The sequence below is a fragment of the Anabas testudineus genome, chromosome 7, assembly GCF_900324465.2.
Source record: "Anabas testudineus chromosome 7, fAnaTes1.2, whole genome shotgun sequence".
Classification (NCBI taxonomy): domain Eukaryota; kingdom Metazoa; phylum Chordata; class Actinopteri; order Anabantiformes; family Anabantidae; genus Anabas; species Anabas testudineus.
Window position 1 is genome coordinate 24,437,994 of NC_046616.1, and position 22,916 is coordinate 24,460,909.

Genomic DNA, 22,916 nt, shown 5'->3' on the forward strand with positions numbered 1-22,916 from the left:
ATGATATGCGTCGTGTCAAATTGGAGAACAGTATTCTCAAGGTTCCACTCTCTTTCCAGCCTGAGTTGTCATCCTGTATTGAGTTCTGTGAAATAAAAACAAGTTATTACCTAAAATGGCATATTATTATTATACTTAGAACACAAGTTCCATCCCCTCAAACAACTATAATGATGTGAAACTAAGTGGAGAAACTGTTTAGGTAATCATTAGAGCATGTATGCTTCATTTGGGAACACACTGCAACAGTTTGCATAAGACTGTTAAGAAAGCTGTTGAGATTAGCAGCTTTTGTTGGAAAACATTGTGAGCAATCGTTCTTTTTCTGTCTCTAGTGTATGCACACATTACAGGAAGAACGATGACGCTTCACTTTGACAGCACCTTTGACATTTATGATAACACCAGGTGTGGTTAGAATGGTACAGCATTCCTTGAGCAGCTACTTGATTTAGAAATGCAAAAGGGCCCCCAGTTTATTTGTATAACGTTATAGACACCTCTGTACCCTGCAAGCCCAGTGCTATGATCTGTCACTTTAAAATGATTACACATACAGTGTACGTCATCTGTTATATACTGTACAACAAATTCCAAAAAAGTTGGGATTCTGTGAAAAATCATCATCATCATAAATAGCATCATTAAAACAGAATGCAATGCAATTTGAAAATCACATAAACCCATATTTTATTCACAGTAGAATTTAGAAAGCATATGTTTAATCTGAGAAAATGTATAATTTTAAGAAATGTATATTGTATATGTATCGTAGCAACACATCTCAAAAAAGGTGGGACAGAAGCAACAAAAGGCTGAAAAAGTAAGTGGTACTAACAAGGAAGAGCTGGAAGAATATTTTGCAGCTAATTACAGTAGTTGCCAACAGGCTAGTATCATGATGAACGATAAAAGGGCATCTTAGAGATTCAGAAACATGTCAGACGTAAAGATGGACAGAGGTTCATAAATTTGCAGAAAAATCTACAACCTGTCGAACTGTTTCAAAGTAATAATAATAATAGAAAATCTGGAGGCATGTCTGTACACGAGGGAAGGCCGAAATGCAGTACTGAATGACCGTGATCTCTGGGCCCTCGGGTGGCACTACATTCAAAACAGACATGATTCTGTGATGACATCATTGCCTGGACTCAAGAATGCTTTCAAAAACACAGTTCACTGTGCCATTCAAAAATGCAAGTTAAAGCTCTGTCATGCAAAAAAAGAAGCCATGTATGTGCATGAGAAGAAGCACTCGCTCCTTTTTTTAGATGTTTCCTCAAGGGTCCATTCAAAGTTTGCACTCGAGTCTCGGGGACCCAATTGTTTTTCATGACTACTGCTGACTCAACAAAAACAACAAAACAGTAGCAGCAGAGAGCAATCTATCCCATACCGTTTGGATATGTGAGTGAACACAGAAGTCTCTGTTCTTCCTGCCATCCTCTCAGGATCTGTGTGTGTGTGTGTGTGTGTGTGTGTGCGTGTGTGTGCTGCCATTTAAAGCTCAAAGTTTGAAGCCAGCAAGTGTTTTGTCATGTTTGTTTGTTTGTTTGTTTTGCCGGCGCAGTTATTGGTTCAAATGTTTACTGGGTTAGCTTGTTGAATGTAGCCACATTACTTGCACAGTAATGCTACATGGCTAATGTGGCTAATGTTAGCTTCTCTGTCTAGTTTCAGTTTTAGGTGGATTTTGACTGGACTTGAGCAACAAAACAGTGTTGCTTCAAGTCCTTTTGAGACAGCCTGTTTACACACATTTTGCAGGTACAGGCACATTTTGGAGTCTTCAGGGACCTGGTTTTTAAGCCCCACATGGTCATAATATTTGCACTTTAAAATGGTCCGTGACAAAGTGGAAAACTGTTGGCTTCAAGAGACCAGGTGCTGACCTGGTCTTTCTGCAGTCCGGATCTTTTACCAGTTAAAAATATTTTGTGAAATATTAGACACAACATACAACAAAGAAGACAAAGAGGACTATTGAGCAGATGACTGTTGTTATAAGAAGAGGAGATGCTACACTGTGGTCAAGTGTTGCTGCCATCAATTTTAAAATGACCCAGTTTTTTTCTCAGAACCATTTTTTTAGATTTAGACCATTTGTTTTATTGTGAATACAATATGGGTTTAAGAGATTTGCAAATCATTGAGTGTTTTATATATTATTGTTATTTCTATATTGTAGATTTTACACTGCATCACAACTTTTTTGGAAATGGGGTTGTATTACTTAGATATATTAGTGTCTGCGCTGGGGATTAGGTGTAACAAGGATGTTAGGGGTTCAAATCCTAACAATTTGAGATGAAAGATGAGAGTGGTTGCTACAGCGATACACAGATTAAGTGATGCAGAGAGGAATCATACAAGTGTTCTTGCCGCTAGCTAGTAACCACGCAGCTTGCTCTAAACAATGACTCACTATCACCGGCAGCTAACGCCTCACGCATTCATCATCTGTTGTGTTCTCATGTGGTTTCTGTAGTGTTTGTGATGAGTCAGATTCTTCACTTCAGGTGATGTTGCACATGCATGGACAAGCATGCTTGATGGTCTCTGACATGTTCATTTGTCTAAATATTTGTCTTTGATTTTGTATTTTCAGTGATTTTGACATGAACTAGGCAATATCACACCCAGTGGAAAGGGCGGGTTTGGCTCCATGTCACAAAAGATATTCATGCCCAGCAGCTTTGAGTTTAAAGTAATGTGTCTTATAGACTTATAGACAGTTTAGCATTTGGGTTAGTTGTGCTTCCTTTTCTTATCCAATAGAGAGCTACTTGCAAGATATGGCTTGAACAAAATGCTTAGTGTCAGATTGCTATGTCACACACAGAAAATATTACTGATCCAATGATCAACATCTAACACTAGTTTAGGCCAACACATGGAAAATGGAACTTATAACCAAGCTGATTTTGAAAACAAGTGACCTATCAAAAGTTTGCCCATCGCTCTTAGCCATGATTCAGCAGGCCCTGACTGCACCATGTTATAACTAATAGTATTTTACTACAGCACTGTCATTTAACGATTTTGAAGCAGTGGAGGAAGAAGAACTGTGTTTTCATTCACTACACTTTGTATTTGTCTCTGAATTTGAACCCACGATGTATCAATCAACCCAAATAAACAATCTATTAGTTATCAGTTGGTTAACCTTTCTGTCACTGCTTTTCATACCAGTTCATCAGTTTGATCATTTGAGCTGTCTGATCAGCTGCTCACATGAGGCTAAGGTTAATGGATTAGGCATTGCCTGATGTTGTTGTCCCTCCTTTCTCAGGCGGCTGTGAATGGAGACACACCTGCAGGTGAGGGCCTATCAGAAAACGACAGTGGTGTGGAGCTGACCAATGACAACAGCCCTCTGACTGCAGCCGAACCACCCTCCCCCTTTAGTCCCAAACAGAATGGAGATGCTGCCTCGCCTCAAGGTAACACTTGCACTGTGCGCATGGTCATTCAGTGGTCAAACAGTTGTTAGCATTCATATCTTTATTGAAGAGATCACCAAGTGTCGTCCTGAGGTTGATTGTTCGACTGAACGCTCACCCCCCTGCTATTTCCAATGGTACTGTGTGTCGGGAGGTGCAGATGGCCCTCTGACATGGTGACGGTACTGAATATGTTTATAGTGAATTATTAATTCAGTAAAATTCATATCAAGAGCCATGTTAATCCATAAATTATTAAAATAGCCCACATGACAGAAAGACTTGTTTTGCCTCATTACAGTTGTTCTCATCACAGACAAAAAGAAAGGGAACCACAACCAGGAAAAATCAACACCAACACAAATACAAAATAATATCAATAGAGAGAACTTTATCCATATACAGAATATGTTAAATGAATAAAAATGGCTTAAGATTTATGGTCCAGGGTGGAATTACAGCAATTATAAGACATCATTTGTCAGTTCCCCCACCCCTTACAGAGGGGGGAGGGATTCTAGAGATTTATGGCCACAGGTAGAGAGGACCTCCTGTGGCCATAGTCTTTGGCTGAACGTGCTCCTCTGTCCAGCCAACACACTGTGCAGTGGGTGGGAGGGATTGTCCAGGATTGAGAGGAGTTTGGACAGCATCCTCCTTTCAGCCACAACATGTAGAGAGTCCAGCTCCACCCCCAGAACAGAGCCAGCCCTCCTAATCAGTTTGTTCAGCCTGTTGGTTTCTGACACCTTCATGTTGCTGCCCCAGCAGACCACAGCATAAAAGATGACACTGGCCACCACAGACTCATAGAACATCTGCAGCATGGTGCTGCAGACGTTGAAGGACCTGAGTCTCCTCAGGAAGTACATCCAGCTCTGAGCCTTTCTGTACAATGCTGATGAGTTTTTAGTCCAGTCCAGTTTGTTGTCCAAGTACACTCCCAGATATTTTTACTCAGATACGATCTCCACCTCCTCCCCCTGTATAAAGAGAGTGAAGACAGGACTCCCAGATTTCCTGAAGTCCATCACCAGCTTTTTTGTTTTATTGACGTTCAGTTGAAGATGGCTGCATGTTTTTTAATTTCTCTCCCAACAGTGCAGGCCAGATGGTGTTAAATGCACTGGAGAAATCAAAAACACGATCCTCACTAGTCCCCAGGCTTGGGCAGGTGTGTGTAGGTCTGATGGAGCAGATGTATGATGGCGTCATCCACTCCAACTTGGGGTTGATGGCAAACTGGCAAACTAGAGGGGGTCAAGTAAGGGTTTGACCAGAGGTCGGAGGACTCCAGGATTAGCCTCTCAAAAGCCTTCATAATGTGTGATGTCAGAGCCACTGGTCTGTAGTCTTTGAGGACTCTGGGACGTGGTGTCTTATTCACAGGAACTAGGCATGACAATTTGATTAGTTAATTTTAACAGCACCAGCATTTTCAACAACACAACAGCACTGTTAACTCTTGTATAAAAGTGCATTAGCCACACGGTCTTTTGATTGAACTCAAATGTGCTGCATTGCAAGGACAAAACAACAGAGAATGAGAGACCGTGTGCTGCCACTTAATGTCTTGAAAATATTGAGTTTCTTTTCAGCCATCTGTCTAACCGTCTGTCGATCTCCTGTTCTTTGTGTCTGTCTTTCTAGATGGTAATCAGTGTTTGAGGGGAAGCAGGAAGAGAAGCAGGAAGAGGTCAGAGGAGGAGGGGAGTACCTGGGACTTGTACAGCGAGGTATGACTCCAGACACATGCTTTTATGGTTAATAAATCATCTTTGAGAAAGTGAAAATGTGACATTTTAACCCACTGACTGTGTGTGTGCGTGTGTGTGGGTTGGGGTTGTCTTTGTGTGTGTATTTACAGGAAAAATCTGCAGCACCATCTCAGTTGGGTTTGAGACAGAGACCTCAACCCCGAACCATCTTTCAGGCCGGCCTCACAACGCATGCACACACCAAACCTCGCAGACAGAGCCGCAAACAGGAGCACAGCATGTTACTGGTAAAAAACATACACACACTTTTCATGCACAGGTCAGCGCTTACACATTCACACATGATCGGCTCATGCACAGAGGGTATTTCTGCAGAAGTGTGTATCTAATGTTTTCCATCTGACTTGCTTTAGAGCCTTTTGTGTGTTTCTTAAAATTCATATTAATTAACTAACTTCCTCCTCACCTCTGGTCTACTTATCAAATGTTAGAATAATGTAAATTGGGTTTTGTCCTTGCTACTTGTCAGCACATGTAAGAAAGACACTAGATAAATACAAATATAGCTACATGTTCTTTTAATCCCTACATACTTAACATAGTTGCCTGTACACAATTTTGCAGTGCAGTGGGAAATTTCAGTAAGTTACACTTTTCACTTACCCACATTCTGGTGTTAGGATGTGGGAAACTTGTGAGTAAGTTGAATGAGGTCCAAGACAGTGAAACCACCATATGGTGGTTGTGTCTGAAATTATTGTTAGTTGTTGGGCATTCAAATATGAAGTCAGTCACCCATTACAGTATCTTTACTGCTGTGCAGCAGCTTATCTACCTCAGCAACATTTGCCTTTTTTCTCGTAGATTGTTTAGTTTTTGACCCTATCGAATGAAATGAGACTAAAATTCAGGTAAAAACAACTGTAATCATCTCCCTCTGTCTATCCACATTTTTTCTATCTACAAGCTGACTTAACTGATGTTCTAGTTAAAAGCAAATGTAAAAGGAGGGACCCACATTCGTGCAAACGGCTTCTGAGAAAGCTGCAGTGATTAATAACATGCTGTAGACTGTGGTGAATATCTGACCAGTAGAACCCCTCAGTAGTCAGGTCTGTATGTTTTTTGGACAGATTTCATCATTTGACACCACCACAGTGGATTTGAAATGAAACAATCACAATGTGCTTAAATGTAGACTGTCCTCAGGGCTGTGTGTTTCCAGTGTGCACTACTGTCCCTACCAACCTGCACAGTGTTTTGGCTGTTGCTCATAGTTTTTTTCTCTCTGCTCTTTACACTCACCCCAACTGATCAAGGCAGATGGCTGCCTACCCTAAGTCTGGTTCTGCTGGATGTTGTTTTCATTAAAAGGAGTTTTTCCTCTCTACTGTCACTTAGCACAAGGGTATATGTTTTCCATAAATTTCTGTAAGGTCTTAACCTTAATATGTAGTGCTTCAAGTGCTTTGAAATTACTTTTGTTGTGGTTTGGTGCTATATAAACTCAATTGAATTGGATGGTCAGTTTTAATTAATGGGTTTGTTCAAAAATACTGATTTACAACCATTTGCATTTATAAACCCTCAGTTGTGGGATGTAAACGTATTTATTAATAACATAATAAAATATTACATTGTAGGTTCTGTTATTTGGTTGCATTGAAGTCAAACTGACCTTAATTAACCTTAATTAAAGAGCTGAATTTCACTCACTGAAGTTAAAAGTAAGGGAAGACAGCTGCAGTAAAGAGCTAAAAAAGCAGCACAGTTGTGAAGAAATGACAATGTAATTCATGATTATGTTGATTTTGTCCAAATAGTTTTGGATCCTAAAATTATGGCATCTTTTTCACATAGTATTTAAAAAACACTACATTAAAGCTTGCAGTCTACACTTTAATCAAATTTTGATTGGATGTCAAATCCTTAATACGGAGACAGAATAGTGAAATTGTGTCACAGTCCCAATTTAAATGTACCTGACTGTATGAACAGACATGAAGCACACTATGTTTAAATCTGACTGGGTCAACACTTGATTCCACGCTCAGCTGATTTAGAAACTTTTTTGGAGGTTGGGTGTGAACTGTTGTAAGTCTCTCTGCTTCTCTCTCTGTCAGTGTGGTGGTGGTCCTCGAATGGTCACAGTGTCCAGTGAGGTTCCTGAGACCCCCTGTCTGGAGCTGATGGAACAGGACTCCAAAGACTCAGCCCAGAGCAGCAGCACCTCATCCAGCACTGAAACCCAGCCAGAATACAACGTAAGAGTGTGTGTGTGTGTGTGTGTGTGTGTGTGTGTGTGTGTGTGTGTGTGTGTGTGTGTGTGTGTGTGTGTGTGTGTGTGTGTGTGTGTGTACACAGTTTGCAAGATCTGCATGTATCTGTAAATGAAAATATCGAGAGTAAACAATAGAGGGAAGAGAATGAGGAAAGCAGTGGGTAGAGTCCTACCTACCTACAGTACAGTGGCAGATGAAAAACTCAGAAACTCTTCAAAGGACAAAAACAGAAACACATTGTCTGCAGGTCCTGAACATGTCTAAGAATTTAGATTTCTTCTCATTCATATTAAGTCATGGCGTAACACTGTTGTCTAGTGTTCTCCTGATGGTGGACTCATTAACATTGACACTATTAGCTGGTAAGAGAAGGCTTTACCCTGGGGTACCTTGTGACCTCCTGGACTGTTACAGACCTGCTCTTGGTGTGATCTTTGTTGAACCTCTCCTGAGGGGGTTAAAAACGTTGAATGTTCTCCATATGTACATTATCTGCCTGAAAGTCGACTGGTGGAGTCCAAACTGTTGAGGAATTCTTTGTAACCCTTTTCAGCTTGGTGACTGTCAACAACTCTTCTTTTGCAGTTTTTTATAAACCAGAGTTGCACTAGTAGACAAAGTGATGTCAAAAGCAAGATTGGTTTTAATAACCAATCCAGTCACAAGGTACCCCAGGGTAAAGGCTTCTCTTACATATGTATTTTCTTCTAATTTGTAGTGAAGTAAAAGTAAAACTAACAGAATGAAAAAAACTGCAGCACAACTGCAACTGCAAGTACAATTACCTCCAAATTGGACAGGTCATGTCATCATCTTACATTTAGAGTAACAAATAGAATAACAAAGGTCTACTGATTACTGGTCCTTTTACATTTTTTGCAAATGTAAAACTTCAACATTATCTAGTTTTAATCCTGCATTCATTTAAAGGACTGTGTGGTCTTTTCACATTTGAACTGCAGAGTTATAAATGTCCAAAGATGAATTCAGGCAGCTGAAATACACCTAAAAAAGCACCAGTGAGTCACAGTGAGACTAGCAGGAGGGTAAGGGTTAAGAGCAAAGTGAAAGAATGAGAGAGAGGGAGTCAGAGAGCTGTGTCGACAAATAGGAAGTGGAGTTTGGCAGTAAAAGAAGAGGAGAAGGGTAACTCCCTTCATAGACCACAGGACTTTCTCCACCTGGCCTTGCCTTGGTGCAGGTGGTCACAAACTCACACATTGCCTCTGGCTGTGTTTGCTTCGTATCAGTAGTTTTATTCAGGTTATAACGACCGCAAGTTAGCACAGCAGGGTCTCTGTGTGTGTGTATTTGTGTGTGGGTAAACAAACACATATCAGATGTGCATGCGTATCTCCATGTCTGTACACATGGTGTATGTACATAGCATTGTCTCGCAGCACGTGTGCTTTTGTCTATGTTGGTGCATCTCGGTGTGTCACTCAGTGGAGCGTAGCATTGCCTGGGCTCTACTAGGATTTGTTTGCAAGCATAGAAATGCCACCTGTTGGTAAATCAGCACACATAACTGTCAAAAGCATGAATGGGAGCAGGAAAAATTATTGTAGTGAATTATGGCATTCTTACTGATGCTGGATGTTTCCTGTTAACAAAAAGACTGACCTGCAAAGCAAACTGCAGAAAGAAAGGAAACACCTGAGCAAATGAATACACACACAACATCTTGTTTTTAGACTCTTATTCTTTAAGTCATTTAAACTTAACATTGTGATCCATGCAGAAACTTGCTGTTGCTTTACCGCCTTCCACTTGGAGGTTAAAGGTCAGGTTAGAAATAACGTATTTTTGAGTAAATGATTCCTATTCAAATACAAGGCAGAAGACTTACTTGATTAATTGAAATTGAATTGAATACTTGACACTTCTTTCTGTTCCTTTTTAACATTGCCATTTAAGAAGACAAAAACCTTTTTGGCATTGGCAAACTAATATTTTTCATTGTTTTGCCTTCTTCTTGTTCTCTTTTATCTGTTTTTTGTTTTTTCATCACTTCAGTAGGGGTTTTCAGCTTTTGCATAATACAGATAGGATTACAGAATTCTGTCACTATATCAAACCATTGCTCTAACACTGCGATCCACTCACATCTCTTATTTTTACTGTGAAGATATGTCTGCCAAAATTCCTGTGTTGAAGACAAAATGTCTCTTGGTCATCATGTTAAATTAGGCCTTTTCTCTTTGTAATTTTTGCATGCATGCCTTATACAAAGAACAAGGGTTGTACTTTCTATGGCCTTGTTCTCTCTCTACTCCTCTGCCTCCTACATCTGTGTCTTCTCTCATACGCCTAGGACAACAAGGGTTTTGGCATCGGCGAGCTGGTGTGGGGGAAGATCAAGGGGTTTTCCTGGTGGCCCGGTATTGTGGTGACATGGCGCGCCACTGGCAAACGGCAGGCCAGCCATGGTATGAGGTGGCTGCAGTGGTTCGGTGATGGCAAGTTCTCTGAGGTGAGAAGGGAAGGAAAAACAGACAGACTGAAGAAGGGAGGGAGAGGGGAGTCAAATAACATCTCTTGCTTTAATTGATGCCTTGTTTTTGTCCCCAGGTTTCAGCAGACAAACTGGACTCCATCACTGCCTTCCCCAAGTTCTTCAGTCAGGCTTCCTACACCAAGCTGGCCTCCTACCGCAGGGCTATCTTCCAAGCACTGGAGGTATACTTCTGGCTGTAGCTTAGCAACAACTTCTTGATGTGTTTAAACTTACAGTCACACGTTTGTGTGATGATTCATGGTCGCTCTCATGAGTCCACCTAAGATTCAGTAAAAATATGTCGCCTTCAAAGAAACACTTAAAAATACCTTACATACTTTAATCTATGTCTGAAGGTTTTGGCAGAAGAAGGAATTCTTAAAGTCATTTTAAATTGCTTAGTTTGTACCCAGTAATCTCAGTAACTAGTTAGCTGATGCTGGCCACTCAACAAATACTGAAGATGAAGAAAATGCAATCACAGAGTTACCTCAGTCCTGAAAACAGCTGTTGTCCAATCAGAGTTTCTCTCATTTTCTTTTAAAATGTGTTTTAATTACTTAATTAATTGCTGAATTAAAGTTTTCTGGTCAAACAGACACACAACCATAAACTAATACCATATACAGTAGAAGTAGAAGTAGTTTCAAACTCTACTTGTGTGTTTGCATTATTACAATCGAAAGATCATAACTTGATCACATTAAGCAACAACAACAGCACAGAGATATGAGCTCTGTCTTGTGAGAATATTTTCACCTGAGGCACAAAACCAAAATGGTTTTTGTTTCTAACAGCAAGGTTGGGTGGGTGTATGTGTGTGTGTGTGTGTGTGTATATGTGTGTGTGTTTGGGGAGGTGTTACTAGCCGATTGTGTTACAGATCTTAAGTCTGTTGTAAAAACATGCCTTGTAGTGTCCCTGCCAAGAACACACTGGTTCACTGGAAAAGTGTTTATGCATGTGTACACCATAGCGTATGTGTGTGTGTGTATGGTTATATATCATTGTGAGGACCAGCATGAATTTTTACCCATTTCACTAAGGAACTTTTTACAAAGTGAGGACCTTTTAGCCAGCACTCACAATGAGAAGTAAAGAGTAATTTGGGGGTTAAGAGGCTTTGGTTAAGAGGCTTTGGTTAGGGTTATGGTAAGGTTTAGGGTGAGGGTGAGGGTGAGGGTGAGGGTGAGGAGTTATGTGCTTTGAGATGACTTCTGTTGTGATTTGGCAATATACAAATAAAATTGAATTGAACTTGTTGTAAAGTTGTAATGGTTAGGGTTAGGCTAAGGTAGTACACATGCCTTTTTTTAGCATTACCTATACAACAGTAGGGGGCTAGGGTCGAGAAAAAGTGTCGAGCAGGATGGCAAAAGAGGATGGAGAAGAAAGTAGAAGAAATCCTCTTGTACATTCAGATCATATATATCAGACAAACAACAAGACAGAGGGGCTGTCTTGTTGCTGAGGAGTGGGGAATATGATTGCAACACAGACAATACATCTAAAGAAGCTTCAGGCTTTTAAAGCTATCACTACATCATGCAGACACTGTCTGAATTTTCACTTTACTGTATGTTCAAAGGCATATTTTATCATCTCGGATGCCTTAAATAGGGCCAATAGATATTTAATGACATTATTTCTTAGGCAGTTCAAAGAGAGGATTTCTGAATCTATACAATTATATAATTATATTAATAATTTTTTATAAAGATAAACATGTTTACAGTGTTTCATTTAAAATGACACACATTATATGATATATGATAGAAGATTTCTGTCACCCACTCCCAGAGCTTTTGTCACCTTTTTTTCTTTTTTTTGCCTGAAACTGCCTTGTAATCGCCTTGTGTTCTCTCTCAGATGGCCAGTACACGGGCAGAGAAAACGTTTCCTCCCTGTGAGTCGGACAGTCCAGAGGACCAGGTCAAACCCATGCTAGACTGGGCTAACGGCGGCTTCCTGCCCAAAGGAGAGGAAGGACTCAAACCTGTCCACAGTGCTGGTGCGCAAAGCAGTAGAATTGGAGACTGTGATGTACTGTTCACATACAGTATTTTCTGCCTCTTAAACTGATCTTTTTGTGTGTCCTCCGGCAGATGGTAACCCTCTAGACCACCAGGTGTTTGACGTTTCCCTGCCCGAATATTTTCCCAGTTCAAAGCGGCCCAGAGTCAGTTTCTGTAAGAACAAGGCTGCCCCTGAGGAGTCATACAGCAGAGGTAGAGGTCAAAGGTCAAACATACTTAACAGTTTCCCCAGAAACAAGATTTGAAAATATGTCCTCTGTAAATGTGGAAGTGTGCTTATTGCAAACTGATTTAGTTTTCTCAGTGCTATCTCATATTGACAAAACCATATCACCTCAGGTTTAGCATCACATTTTTGTTTGCTGTATGTTCTGTTAGTGATACAGAATGCAACAGTATGATTTTAGTTTCTACTACCAAAATGTGGTATTATTTTAGTCAACTGGGCAACAAAGCTGAGTGCTCGTCATATGGGAAGAAGCTAGTTTACAGCACAAAGAGGTCACAACAATGATGTCACAGCTAATTAAATAACTTGATTTAAATTGGCTTTTTGATTATTCAACCTCAAAAAGAGTTATAATGTTATGTTAGCGTCTTCCTGCTTTTTGCATGCTAAAAGTATAGCAATCATAAGTTTGATGTTTTGATTTCTATTAGCAGTAGGTTTGGTTGTGAGTCCTGTAGTACAGAGCAGGGTGGTTGAGTTTTGGCTGCACACTGAACAAAAGTAGAGTTATTTCATGCTTTTTAACCCTGTGTTATTTCTCCTCTCAGAACAAATGGTGAATGAAGTCCTGAAGAATAAAAGAAGTGTAGAAGGTAAATGGACACTCTCACATGTGTTTCTTTGAATGACTATTGTGAATTACTAACTGACTTCATTTGCACTTTCTTAGCTGTTGATTGATCTTTGTGTGTTTCTATTTGTGGTTTGGTAGAGTTCTGTCTCTCCTGTGGAAAGATGAGAGCAGCAACCTTCCACCCGCTGTTTGAAGGAGGCTTGTGCCAAACATGCAAGGTAGAGCAACAAGTGCTTTTTATTGCCACTTTCCATCATCATTAGCTTAAGTCAGAGTCATGAAACCTTTTGAACAGAATCCAAGGAACACCCAGTAATAAGACATAAAAATAACCACCAAGTAGGATGAATAAGAATTATATGTGAATAGTTTGAAAAAAAAAATACATTCACACATGTGAATACAGGTCATTAGATCAATCTCCAATGTGAGTCTGTAGCTGGTATTCTAGATTTTTAAATTAAAGTGTTAGATAGATATATGTGCTGATATATGTGATATATGTGCTGGGAATAGTGTGAGAGAAATGTGAGGTGAAAAGGAAGAAAGCACATCACAGTGTTATTTCTACTTAGATTGTCTTGTTTTTAGTATACATACAGCCAACATATTGGCTGCAAAAGAAATACACAGGATTAAATAACATGACATGGCTAAATATCCATTTGTTTAAGGAAAAAAATGTCATGAATGGTGTGTGAAACAAAAGGTAAAGGGATCCAGACACAACACAAAGACTGAATGAGGCAGGGAAGAGGTTTTCACAAAGCAAATGATCAAGCATACAGGTAGACAACCAAGTCATAAAGACAGACATGAGGGCAAAACCAGGAACAAAACAGACAAAGGAACAAGCAGGTGGCCAGAGGCCAAAAACAGTCAGGCAGAGCAGATAAGTGAACAAGTGGGTGGGGAAAGAATCAGGTGTCTGGAAATAGAGGGAAACTGGGCACCAGTCACTTAAGTGAGAATAGCAGGAAGGGAATCATGACAGATGTTTTTGAGTTCCTCATTGGTCACACTGTAAAGGAAGTGAAGTGAAATAAGGCCCCAACCACCTTACAAACTGTCAACTGAGAGCAACAGACATGTCTGACGTGCTGCTTCATTATAGGGTTTCATTAATACCAGTTATGTGTGTCTTCAGGACGTGTACCTGGAGATGTCCTACATGTATGACGATGATGGTTATCAGTCATACTGCACTATTTGCTGTGGAGGTCGAGAGGTTCTGCTCTGTGGAAATGTTAACTGCTGCAGGTCAGACACAAACACATAAATATACTAAACATCAACTACTCAACACATTGTCTGTGCAGATGTTTGTGTTGTGTGTATGTCACACACGTCTTTTGTCCTTCAATCTCCAGGTGTTTCTGTGTGGACTGTCTTGACATCCTGGTCAACCCCGGAGCTTCTAATAATGCTCGATATCTAGACCCGTGGCGGTGCTACATGTGTCAGCCCCCACTGCAGTACGGCATTCTCAAACGGCGGCATGACTGGAATATCAAGTTGCAGGAGTTCTTTGCTAATGACAACGGACAGGAATTTGTGAGTGACTTTGTTTTGTTTTTTATTATAATGGATTGAAAATAGTACAAAACAACGTTCTAAATAACTTACAAGTAAGTAGGTTAACTGGCAACAGGACAGCATTACGATTGGATTTAAAGAGAGATTTCCAGACAGGCAGACCTTTTACAGAGGTAAAGCTGGAGTCAAAGAATCATATCTGCATCTGTAAATATCTTTATCAGCAGCTGACATGAAGTCAACTGAGTAAAAACAACAGCTCAACAACATCATGCAATCCTGTGCAAAAGCTTTTTAGAGGATACTTGTCAGAGGTTTCCAAAAACTCAACCAAAAAATGTATTTTAGCATTTACTGATGCAGTTAAGGTTAGGACTTTTTCTACTGAATTGCATAGCAGGAATTTCTGGCACAGCTTCAACTACTGCCGAGATTCATTGATAGGGTAAGAAAACTGAAAAGATCACAACACAGAGAATAACAACAACACGTTTTGGCTTGTGGCCTTCACCAGGGTCTGTTAAAAATATATACAACCAAGAACTAAGAACTCAGCTAGTAGAGATCTTCTCGATGAACCCCAGGGTCAGTGCTTCAACTCCTGCTTTCTTCTGGCCACATGCTGAGGTGTACATGGACAAGAAACTGAAACCCTGTTCAATAATATCCCCATGGGCATTAAGAAAGTAGTTAGGAATTAAATTGTAATAGTTTGTTTTATACTTTTTGTGTTGTTCATTACATCATGTTCACATTTAAATTAGCAGAGCAATGTGAAATTTGCTAAGAACATCACTTACTTTTGTTGTAATTTCCTTTCAACTCCTCACCTTTATTTTTCAGGAGAAGCCAAAGATTTACCCAGCAGTCCCTGCAGAGCAGAGGCGACCAATCAGAGTCCTCTCCCTGTTTGATGGCATTGCTACTGGTGAGGAATGAGAATGATAACAAGAGAGCACAGAAAATAAATGCTCTGTCAATCTGTCTGATGTCTTGGCAATTTTTATATGTTTCTTTCAGCTAAAATATGTTTGTGTTTGTTTTCTTAGGCTATCTGGTCCTGAGGGACCTGGGTTTTAAGGTGGACCTGTATGTGGCATCAGAGGTGTGTGAGGACTCCATCTCAGTGGGTGTTGTCAGACATGAAGGAAAAATCGAATACGTCCATGATGTCAGGAACATCACCAAGAAAAATGTAAGAATCCAGTTTACTTGTATTAAAGTATTGTTGCATCAGGAACATGACAACTCTACACTCTCACACTGTTTCTTCTCCTCTTCTTGCCTCTTTCATTCCACTCTTTTCTTATTGTCTTTAGTGAATGTATGTGCATTTAATCTGATGATCCCACGTGATGTGTGATAAAGTGAAACAGGCCATGAAACCACTGGTCTGAGTTAAACATGACTTAAGCATGAGTACAGAATATGGATAAATATACAGTATGTTCTAACCTTTAAACTATATTAAACAAACCTGTTATATAGGATTTAGATCAACAATGCTTATAGTGCATGTTTTGGACATTCTTTGGAAACTATCATTAAGTTAATTGACAATTGATCTAACATTTAAATAAGAAATGCAGGGTCTCTGTATTATCTTAATTCCCTTCTTTCCTGTTTTTGGCATTAATCTGATGTGAGCAACAGCATCTTATACTCAACTTCTCTTTAAAGATAGCCCTGTATAGAGACATAATCTGAATGCAGTCCTGCTGATAAAATCTGTTTTGTAACACTTTAGAACAGGGCTGTCAAACTCAAATTTACAGTGGGCCAAAATTAAAAGGTGGGACGAAATTGTGGGCCAAACTCAATTTTTATTGAAAAATTGACTGCAATTGTGCATGTTTTCATATGGAAACACACTTTAGTTCTAGTGTGTCGGGGAGGAAACATGGAAACTGTGCAGCAGACAAAGAGTCATACTTTGACTTGAGCGTTTTACTACACTGGAGTTCAGTCAGCTCCCTTTGGAGGTTGGTTGGTGCGCTTTCCACGTCAACCACAAACGGATTACTGAGCAGTTCAAATCTGCATTTCTGGGCTTCAAAACGCCAGGTAAATTCGGTATGGAGTACGCTGATTACTTTAGAACTGTGCACTTGGCCTCTTTCATTTGGCCATTTTTGGGGAGGGGTGGATTAAGTTTTGTCCGATGTGACTGGTTGCATGGATGCTAAAGATTGTCAACAGAAAAGGAGGGGGTGCTTGGCGGTCTCGACTGACGCGGCAACACACTAACAGAACTAACATTCTGGGATTTGTAGTATTAGTGGGTTATGCGCTATATATTAGGGGGCCAGCTCTAATACACTTTTTATATGATCTTCTATTAAATCGCCTGAGTTTGACACCTCTGCTTCAGAAGACACATACTATATTTGACTTTCTATTGTCTTAAGACAGTAGCTATTAGTCACACATTGTAACACTAGAATGTACTGTCTCAGATTCAGGAGTGGGGTCCGTTTGATCTGGTCATTGGAGGGAGTCCGTGCAACGATCTCTCAATCGTCAATCCTGCCAGGAAAGGTCTTTATGGTAGGTACCAGTCAAATTTCAATTCAGTTTTTGTTTGTATAGTGCCAATTCACAACAGATAACAAAGTTATCACATGGCACTTTACAGTGTAAGGGTTAAGACCTTACAGAGTATAATTGTACTACGTTACTACAAAAAAAAAATGATATAGAAAACCCAACAATCCCATTTGAGCAAGCTTTAAGCAACATATGAAATGAAATGAGAAAATCAAACTGTGTCTATTATTCTTATTGTGAATTTTGACACATACAGGATTGAAAGAGGTTTATAAAACATGATATTTTAAAATGAACTTTTCATCTTAAATATACATTTTTTTAGAATACAAAAGAAAACTAATGTCTTTGTCTGGAAAGTCTAGTCAGACCATTAGGGAGATCTTACATATTCAGCCTGTACTGGAGTGCTAGTGCTGGTTGGTGGTGTCTTCTTGGAGTAACGATTGTTTTGTTGGTCTAGAAGGAACAGGGAGGTTGTTCTTCGAGTTTTACCGTCTGCTGAGCGAGGCCAAGCCCAAAGAAGGAGAAGATCGTCCCTTTTTCTGGATGTTTGAGAACGTGGTTGCCATGGGTGTCAATGACAAGAGGGACATCTCACGATTTCTGGAGGTGGGTTGTGTGGAGCATGAATAGCTGTAAATCTCAAGAACAGGTATTGAGACTCCATTAATAAAAAACAAAAATCTATAGTTTTTCTGTTTTATTTGTTTGTTTTTTTGTATGTCAAGGGAAATAAACGACTTGAAGCATAATATTAACATATCCTTTCCCATCTATCCATCCATCCATCCATCCATTACCTTTTCCTTTCCAGCTGTTCCTGTTAAGAGTCGTGGGAGTGCTTGAGCCCATCCCTGTAACAGGGCTGACTGAGACAGACAACCATTCACACTCACACCTATGGCCAAGTTAGAGTCACTAGTTAGCCTAACTCCATGTCTTTCGAGAAAACCAACACAGGCTTAGGCAGAACACACTCCACACAGAAAGGCAACTGATGGATTCAAGCTCAGGTCCTTGACATTAGGTGAGTTAATGAGTAATCAATGTGTCTTTGTTTTTCTGCAGTGTAACCCTGTGATGATTGATGCTATTGAGGTCTCAGCTGCTCATCGTGCCCGATACTTCTGGGGAAACCTGCCAGGCATGAACAGGTAAGCAGACATCTTAAGTCAGAGTCACACTTTTTCAAAGAGACACAGACATATCAACCCTTATTTGGGGGTTTATGTGACTTGACATTGGTGGTGTTTGTTGTCCAAGGACCCATTCACTATTACTACGTCTTAACTGAAACGCATTAATAAAGCTAACAGCATACATGTTCTGTGTTACTACTGCTGTTTATAGCTGCTTTCACATATGCACTGCAACCCTAAACATATTTAGATATACCCAGGTAAGCTGCATGTGAAATCACGCGAATGTACACAGGAAATGTGAGTCTCGTAGTACAAAATCTGAGTAATGCAGGAGCGTGAGCTCCACTGTGTAATGTGGTGCCTCCTACACAGGTGACCCCGCCCCTCACTGAAGTCAAGCAGATGTTCTCCCGATGTGAGAACATGTTTGACCCGGACAATGTCCCTGCTATGTGCTACATATGTAAAAGCACAAGTCCGCACAATGTCTGGACCTGATTCTTTGAAGTGCATATGTGAAAACAGCTCCAGTCAGCAGATCTGAACTGAACTGTCTATAGGACTAAATGTAATTCCTCTTCTCTGTTTAAGGCCTCTGTGTGCTTCTGGAATGGACAAGCTGGAGCTGCAGGACTGTCTGGAGCACGGCAGAGTTGCAAAGGTCAGATATCTACAGAACACAGATAACTTACTGAGCTCTTCTTTGCAAAATGACTTATTGCATTTGCTTGACTGTATTTTTGTTGTCTTGTAGTTTGGGAAGGTGCGTACCATCACTACTCGCTCCAACTCCATCAAGCAGGGGAAAGACCAGCATTTCCCTGTGTTGATGAACGGGAAGGAGGACATACTGTGGTGCACTGAGCTGGAAAGGTGTGCAGGAAACACACTACTACAAACACTCGACTACCACTCTGCTCATTGAGCTCTGTCTTTGGATTGATGGTTCGTGTCTTAACTCCATTAAGACACAGATTATAATGCTGTTGTGTTTGTTTCCTTACAGGATCTTCGGCTTTCCGGTCCACTACACAGACGTGTCAAACATGGGTCGTGGTGCCAGGCAAAAACTCCTGGGCCGGTCCTGGAGTGTTCCTGTCATCAGGCATCTGTTTGCACCACTGAAAGACTACTTTGCCTGTGAATAGAAACCACTCATTACTGGCAAGCAGATGTCACATACTGTTATACTGGCCACTGAAATTGTGAAAAAAGCTGGATATGATATCCAGGCAGGCAAAGAGACATGAGAGAAACTCCCCAGCTGGGTCGGGTAATAATGCACTGCAGTCTTAAATATACACACACTAACACAGGGATAAACAAATACAGCATAGGTGAGCACCGTGGCTGGTTTATCAGTACCCTTGGTGTAGAGGGTAAAGAGAGAGAGGTTCAACAGCCTTGTTCATGAGTCCAATCAAGTCCATGTGTATCACTGAATCCATCTCTAAGCACATGTAGCATTATCTGTAATGGAGGCCAGTTGAGGGCTCAGTCTCTCTAGAGGCTCAGCTGATTTGTTTTGTCTACTAACATTAGCATATATAAAGACTTTTCCTAAAACTTGTTCTTTACAGTGTTGTTTAGGTTGACTGTTGTAGAAGCAGTTGTAAATAAGAAAGAACAACACAGCACCAGTAGTTTGAGGGGCTCTGTATCAACCTGTCAAGAGTTTGGCCTTCTGGCTGGTTGTTGATACACGCTATTAATCGAAACACGTTTAAGCTCACTTGAACCAAAGTTATACGATGGAGAGTTGAAGCTTTACCCCTTTTTTAAAGGCTACCTGCTGTCCTGTCAGTCTCAGTCTAAAAGTTTTCGCAGTGGTCTTTGTACAACACCAAAACATGATACCGGGCTTTCTGAGCATGTCATAATCCTGTGTTTTTCAAAGACCAGTGAAAAAAACTGCAACATACACTGTGAGTGTTGTAGGCTAGTGGACCAAAAGATAGCCTAGAAACAGGGCAGGATTTCTTTTTTTATTTTTTTGTTAAAGCAATTTATTTTCTTTTGTTTGAGACTTTATATAGAGTAGAGTAGAAGATTATATAAAGATGCTTTTGTATAGTTAGTGTGAAACTTAAGGTCACAGTGACATATCCCTGATAGCTACGTACAAATACTTGAAAGAAGCCAATGCAACAACAGAGATACAAAAGATGGGTTTCTGTCTTTTGTCAGCTGTTCCAGAAAAATCCAGAAAAAATGACAATTATCCTACTATAGATATAAAAAAAAATTTTTTAATAGCTGGATATCCCCATGTGTATTTGATCTTGGTTGAAAAAAGTTAATATGAATGCAAGAAAGATTGTGTGTAAATGTGGTTTTACATCTGACAAGCAAAAACAATAGTTGGCAACACTGGTGAACACACAGTGTTTTGTAAACTAGCACTGACTGTTTATTTAAAGGAGTTTTTCAGTATCCAACAGGTTTTACAAGAGGGCTGCCATTAAAAGCACCTCAGTGATGCTGGTTTTATACTTGACTTAGGTCTATGTGCTGCACATGCTATAGTCTACAGTATGTCTTGAGTAGTTGAGGTAATAGTGACTAACCTCAGAGTCGGAATTTGTAGTGTGTCGAGGATGTTAATTGCCTTAATTAATGCGCCTTAAAAGATTGTTTGCTATAGGTCGGAATCATTTCAGAAGCCTTTTGCCTGCATTGCATGTCATACTGCAAACTTAAGCATTAAGGTGTTCACCACACAGAGCTTAATTTGGTACCACATATCTCAAAGTGACAGATGGAAAAAACTCATAAACCCTTGGTGTAGTCCTTTGAAATAACTGTTTTTTGATTGTTTTGATAGCTGGAATGTGTTAAATGCTGTTGGCTGTCACAAATCATACTAAATGGGCATTATGTCAGACAAAAGGGAAGCTGTTTATTACACCTTTGAGAGGATCTCTGTCCTGTGAATATATGCTGTAGCTCTCTGCTCCTATATGCCCTGTATATAATGCTTGTATTTTATCACTGGAACTGTTTTTACACAATGTTTTGCGTACTGTATCAACAGAAAGGTTTACAAGTGTTTTATTCTTCTATGTGACCAAGAACTACATTATTTTTTTAAAACACAGAATGCACAGGCTTTCCTTAAAAAAACATGTTCTTTCATGTTTAAATGTGCATGCAGAAATGCAAGTCTCCTCTATGGTGCTCAAAGGGCCATTAAAGTGCCCCCGGGAACTTTTCTTTTTACTTTTAAAGTCTGATCCTTTAAAAAACCAAAAAGTAATTGTTTACACGCTTCATTAACACTGCTGAACTTTGTTTTGCTTTACAAAGTACAGGTAAAAAATATTTTCTTTTCTTATTGTAACTGCTCTTTTAAGACTTTTATATACACATACAGTACATAAACGTTAACACACTATAAAGCTTTCTTGAAATGTGTAATATTATTGCACAGTATAGAGCCTATTAGTCAAGCTTTTTATATGTTGTTAGAGATGTAACCATTTGTGTGTATTCTTAGGTTGAGTGTGAATTATACAGTTTATAATATAGTTTAATACTTTTTTACTCACAACTATTTTATCAGAATTACACTTTAGGATTTTTTTTTACCTTTGTCTTTCTATAAATCTAAAATGGAAACACATTTCAGAAGAACAGAACAGCTGTTAGCGAAAACTATTGATGTATTTTTATGTTTGTGTACTTACTGTAGCAACCTATATATAATTTTTACTCAATAAAACACAGCTTGGCTGCTAAAAAGGACACAGATGTGCCATGATTGAAATCTGTGGGTTTTACTTACCAAACTGGCTAATCCACTAATATTTTTCAATGACTTTATTAATAATAATAAATTTATTTATAGAGCACTTTTCTAAACATATGTTACAAAGTGCTTCACAAGACAGACAAGAAACACATGTAGCCCAACAAGATCAACTTGAGCAAGCACTAGGCAAACAGTGGAGAGGAAAAACTCCCCCTGGGGGAAGAAACCTCCAGCAGAACCAGGCTCAAGTTAAACGGCCATCTGCCTCGACCGGATGGGGAGCAGGAAACAGCTATACAAACAAAACAATAATACAAACAACTACCACATCGGTCCTTGGGGAGACCAGTTCCAACGTAAAGACATTGTAATCTAATGGAGAGTCTTCCCAAGGACCGATTTGTTTTAGCTTACAGAAGATCGCAAAAGGCTCGCCGGTAGAGGTATGTTTTAAGGAGAGTTTTAAAAGATGTTACTGAGTCAGCTGATCTTATATGCTCGGGTAAGCTGTTCCAGAGTTTAGGGGCTCTAACTGAAAAGGCTCTGTCACCTCTAGTAGTCATTCTGACATTGGGGACATACAGAAGATTTCTACCAGAGGATCTCAGGCTACGTGCAGGCTCATAAGGCTTTAAAAGCTGGGATAAATAGCTGGGGGAAAGGCCATGCAGAGCTTTAAAAGTTATTAATAAAATCTTAAAATCAATCCTAAAAAATACTGGCAGCCAGTGTAAGGAAGCTAATACAGGAGTGATGTGATCATATTTTCTTTTTCTAGTTAAGAGTCTTGCAGCTGAATTCTGAACAATCTGGAGCCGATTAATAGATTTCTGGCTGAGACAGGTGAACAGACTGTTGCAATAGTCAAGGCGTGAGGAAATAAATGCGTGTAAGATTACTTCAGTGTCATGAAAAGAAAGAATTGAACGTATTTTGGAGATATTTCTAAGATGATAAAAACATGCCTGGACAAGCTTTTTGACATGATGCTCGAAGTTAAGTTTACTATCAAACCAAACACCAAGACTTTTTGCAGTGGGCTTAGAATTAGCTAAGAGAGAATCTGTGCAGGGCAGAATGTGTCTGGCTACACGCTGTGGACTGATGACAACTATTTCTGTTTTGTCAGAATTCAGCTGCAGGAAATTTTGAGCC

At 39.8% G+C, this 22,916-nt stretch overlaps 1 protein-coding gene across 2 annotated transcripts in view; it reads left to right on the forward strand.

Annotated features, from left to right (window-relative positions):
• The window catches only part of dnmt3bb.1 (DNA (cytosine-5-)-methyltransferase 3 beta, duplicate b.1), a 40,200-nt gene extending 18,446 nt beyond the window's left edge, over nt 1-21,754 (forward strand). Inside the window, exons 3-22 of one of the 2 annotated variants that reach the window (XM_026367931.1) lie at nt 3,296-3,446; nt 5,097-5,182; nt 5,314-5,451; nt 7,288-7,428; nt 9,761-9,919; nt 10,018-10,125; nt 11,813-11,954; nt 12,049-12,171; nt 12,757-12,801; nt 12,921-13,000; nt 13,930-14,042; nt 14,153-14,336; nt 15,162-15,246; nt 15,368-15,513; nt 16,775-16,865; nt 17,332-17,477; nt 17,937-18,022; nt 18,602-18,671; nt 18,765-18,883; nt 19,017-21,754. In XM_026367931.1, coding sequence (XP_026223716.1) covers nt 3,296-3,446; nt 5,097-5,182; nt 5,314-5,451; nt 7,288-7,428; nt 9,761-9,919; nt 10,018-10,125; nt 11,813-11,954; nt 12,049-12,171; nt 12,757-12,801; nt 12,921-13,000; nt 13,930-14,042; nt 14,153-14,336; nt 15,162-15,246; nt 15,368-15,513; nt 16,775-16,865; nt 17,332-17,477; nt 17,937-18,022; nt 18,602-18,671; nt 18,765-18,883; nt 19,017-19,158 — 2,355 coding nt within the window. In that variant the 3' untranslated portion in view covers nt 19,159-21,754. Of the gene's footprint in view, nt 1-3,295; nt 3,447-5,096; nt 5,183-5,313; nt 5,452-7,287; nt 7,429-9,760; nt 9,920-10,017; nt 10,126-11,812; nt 11,955-12,048; nt 12,172-12,756; nt 12,802-12,920; nt 13,001-13,929; nt 14,043-14,152; nt 14,337-15,161; nt 15,247-15,367; nt 15,514-16,774; nt 16,866-17,328; nt 17,478-17,936; nt 18,023-18,601; nt 18,672-18,764; nt 18,884-19,016 lie in introns of both variants that reach the window. The other variant, XM_026367930.1, reaches the window with a different exon arrangement.
• Nucleotides 21,755-22,916: the final 1,162 nt, after the last annotated feature.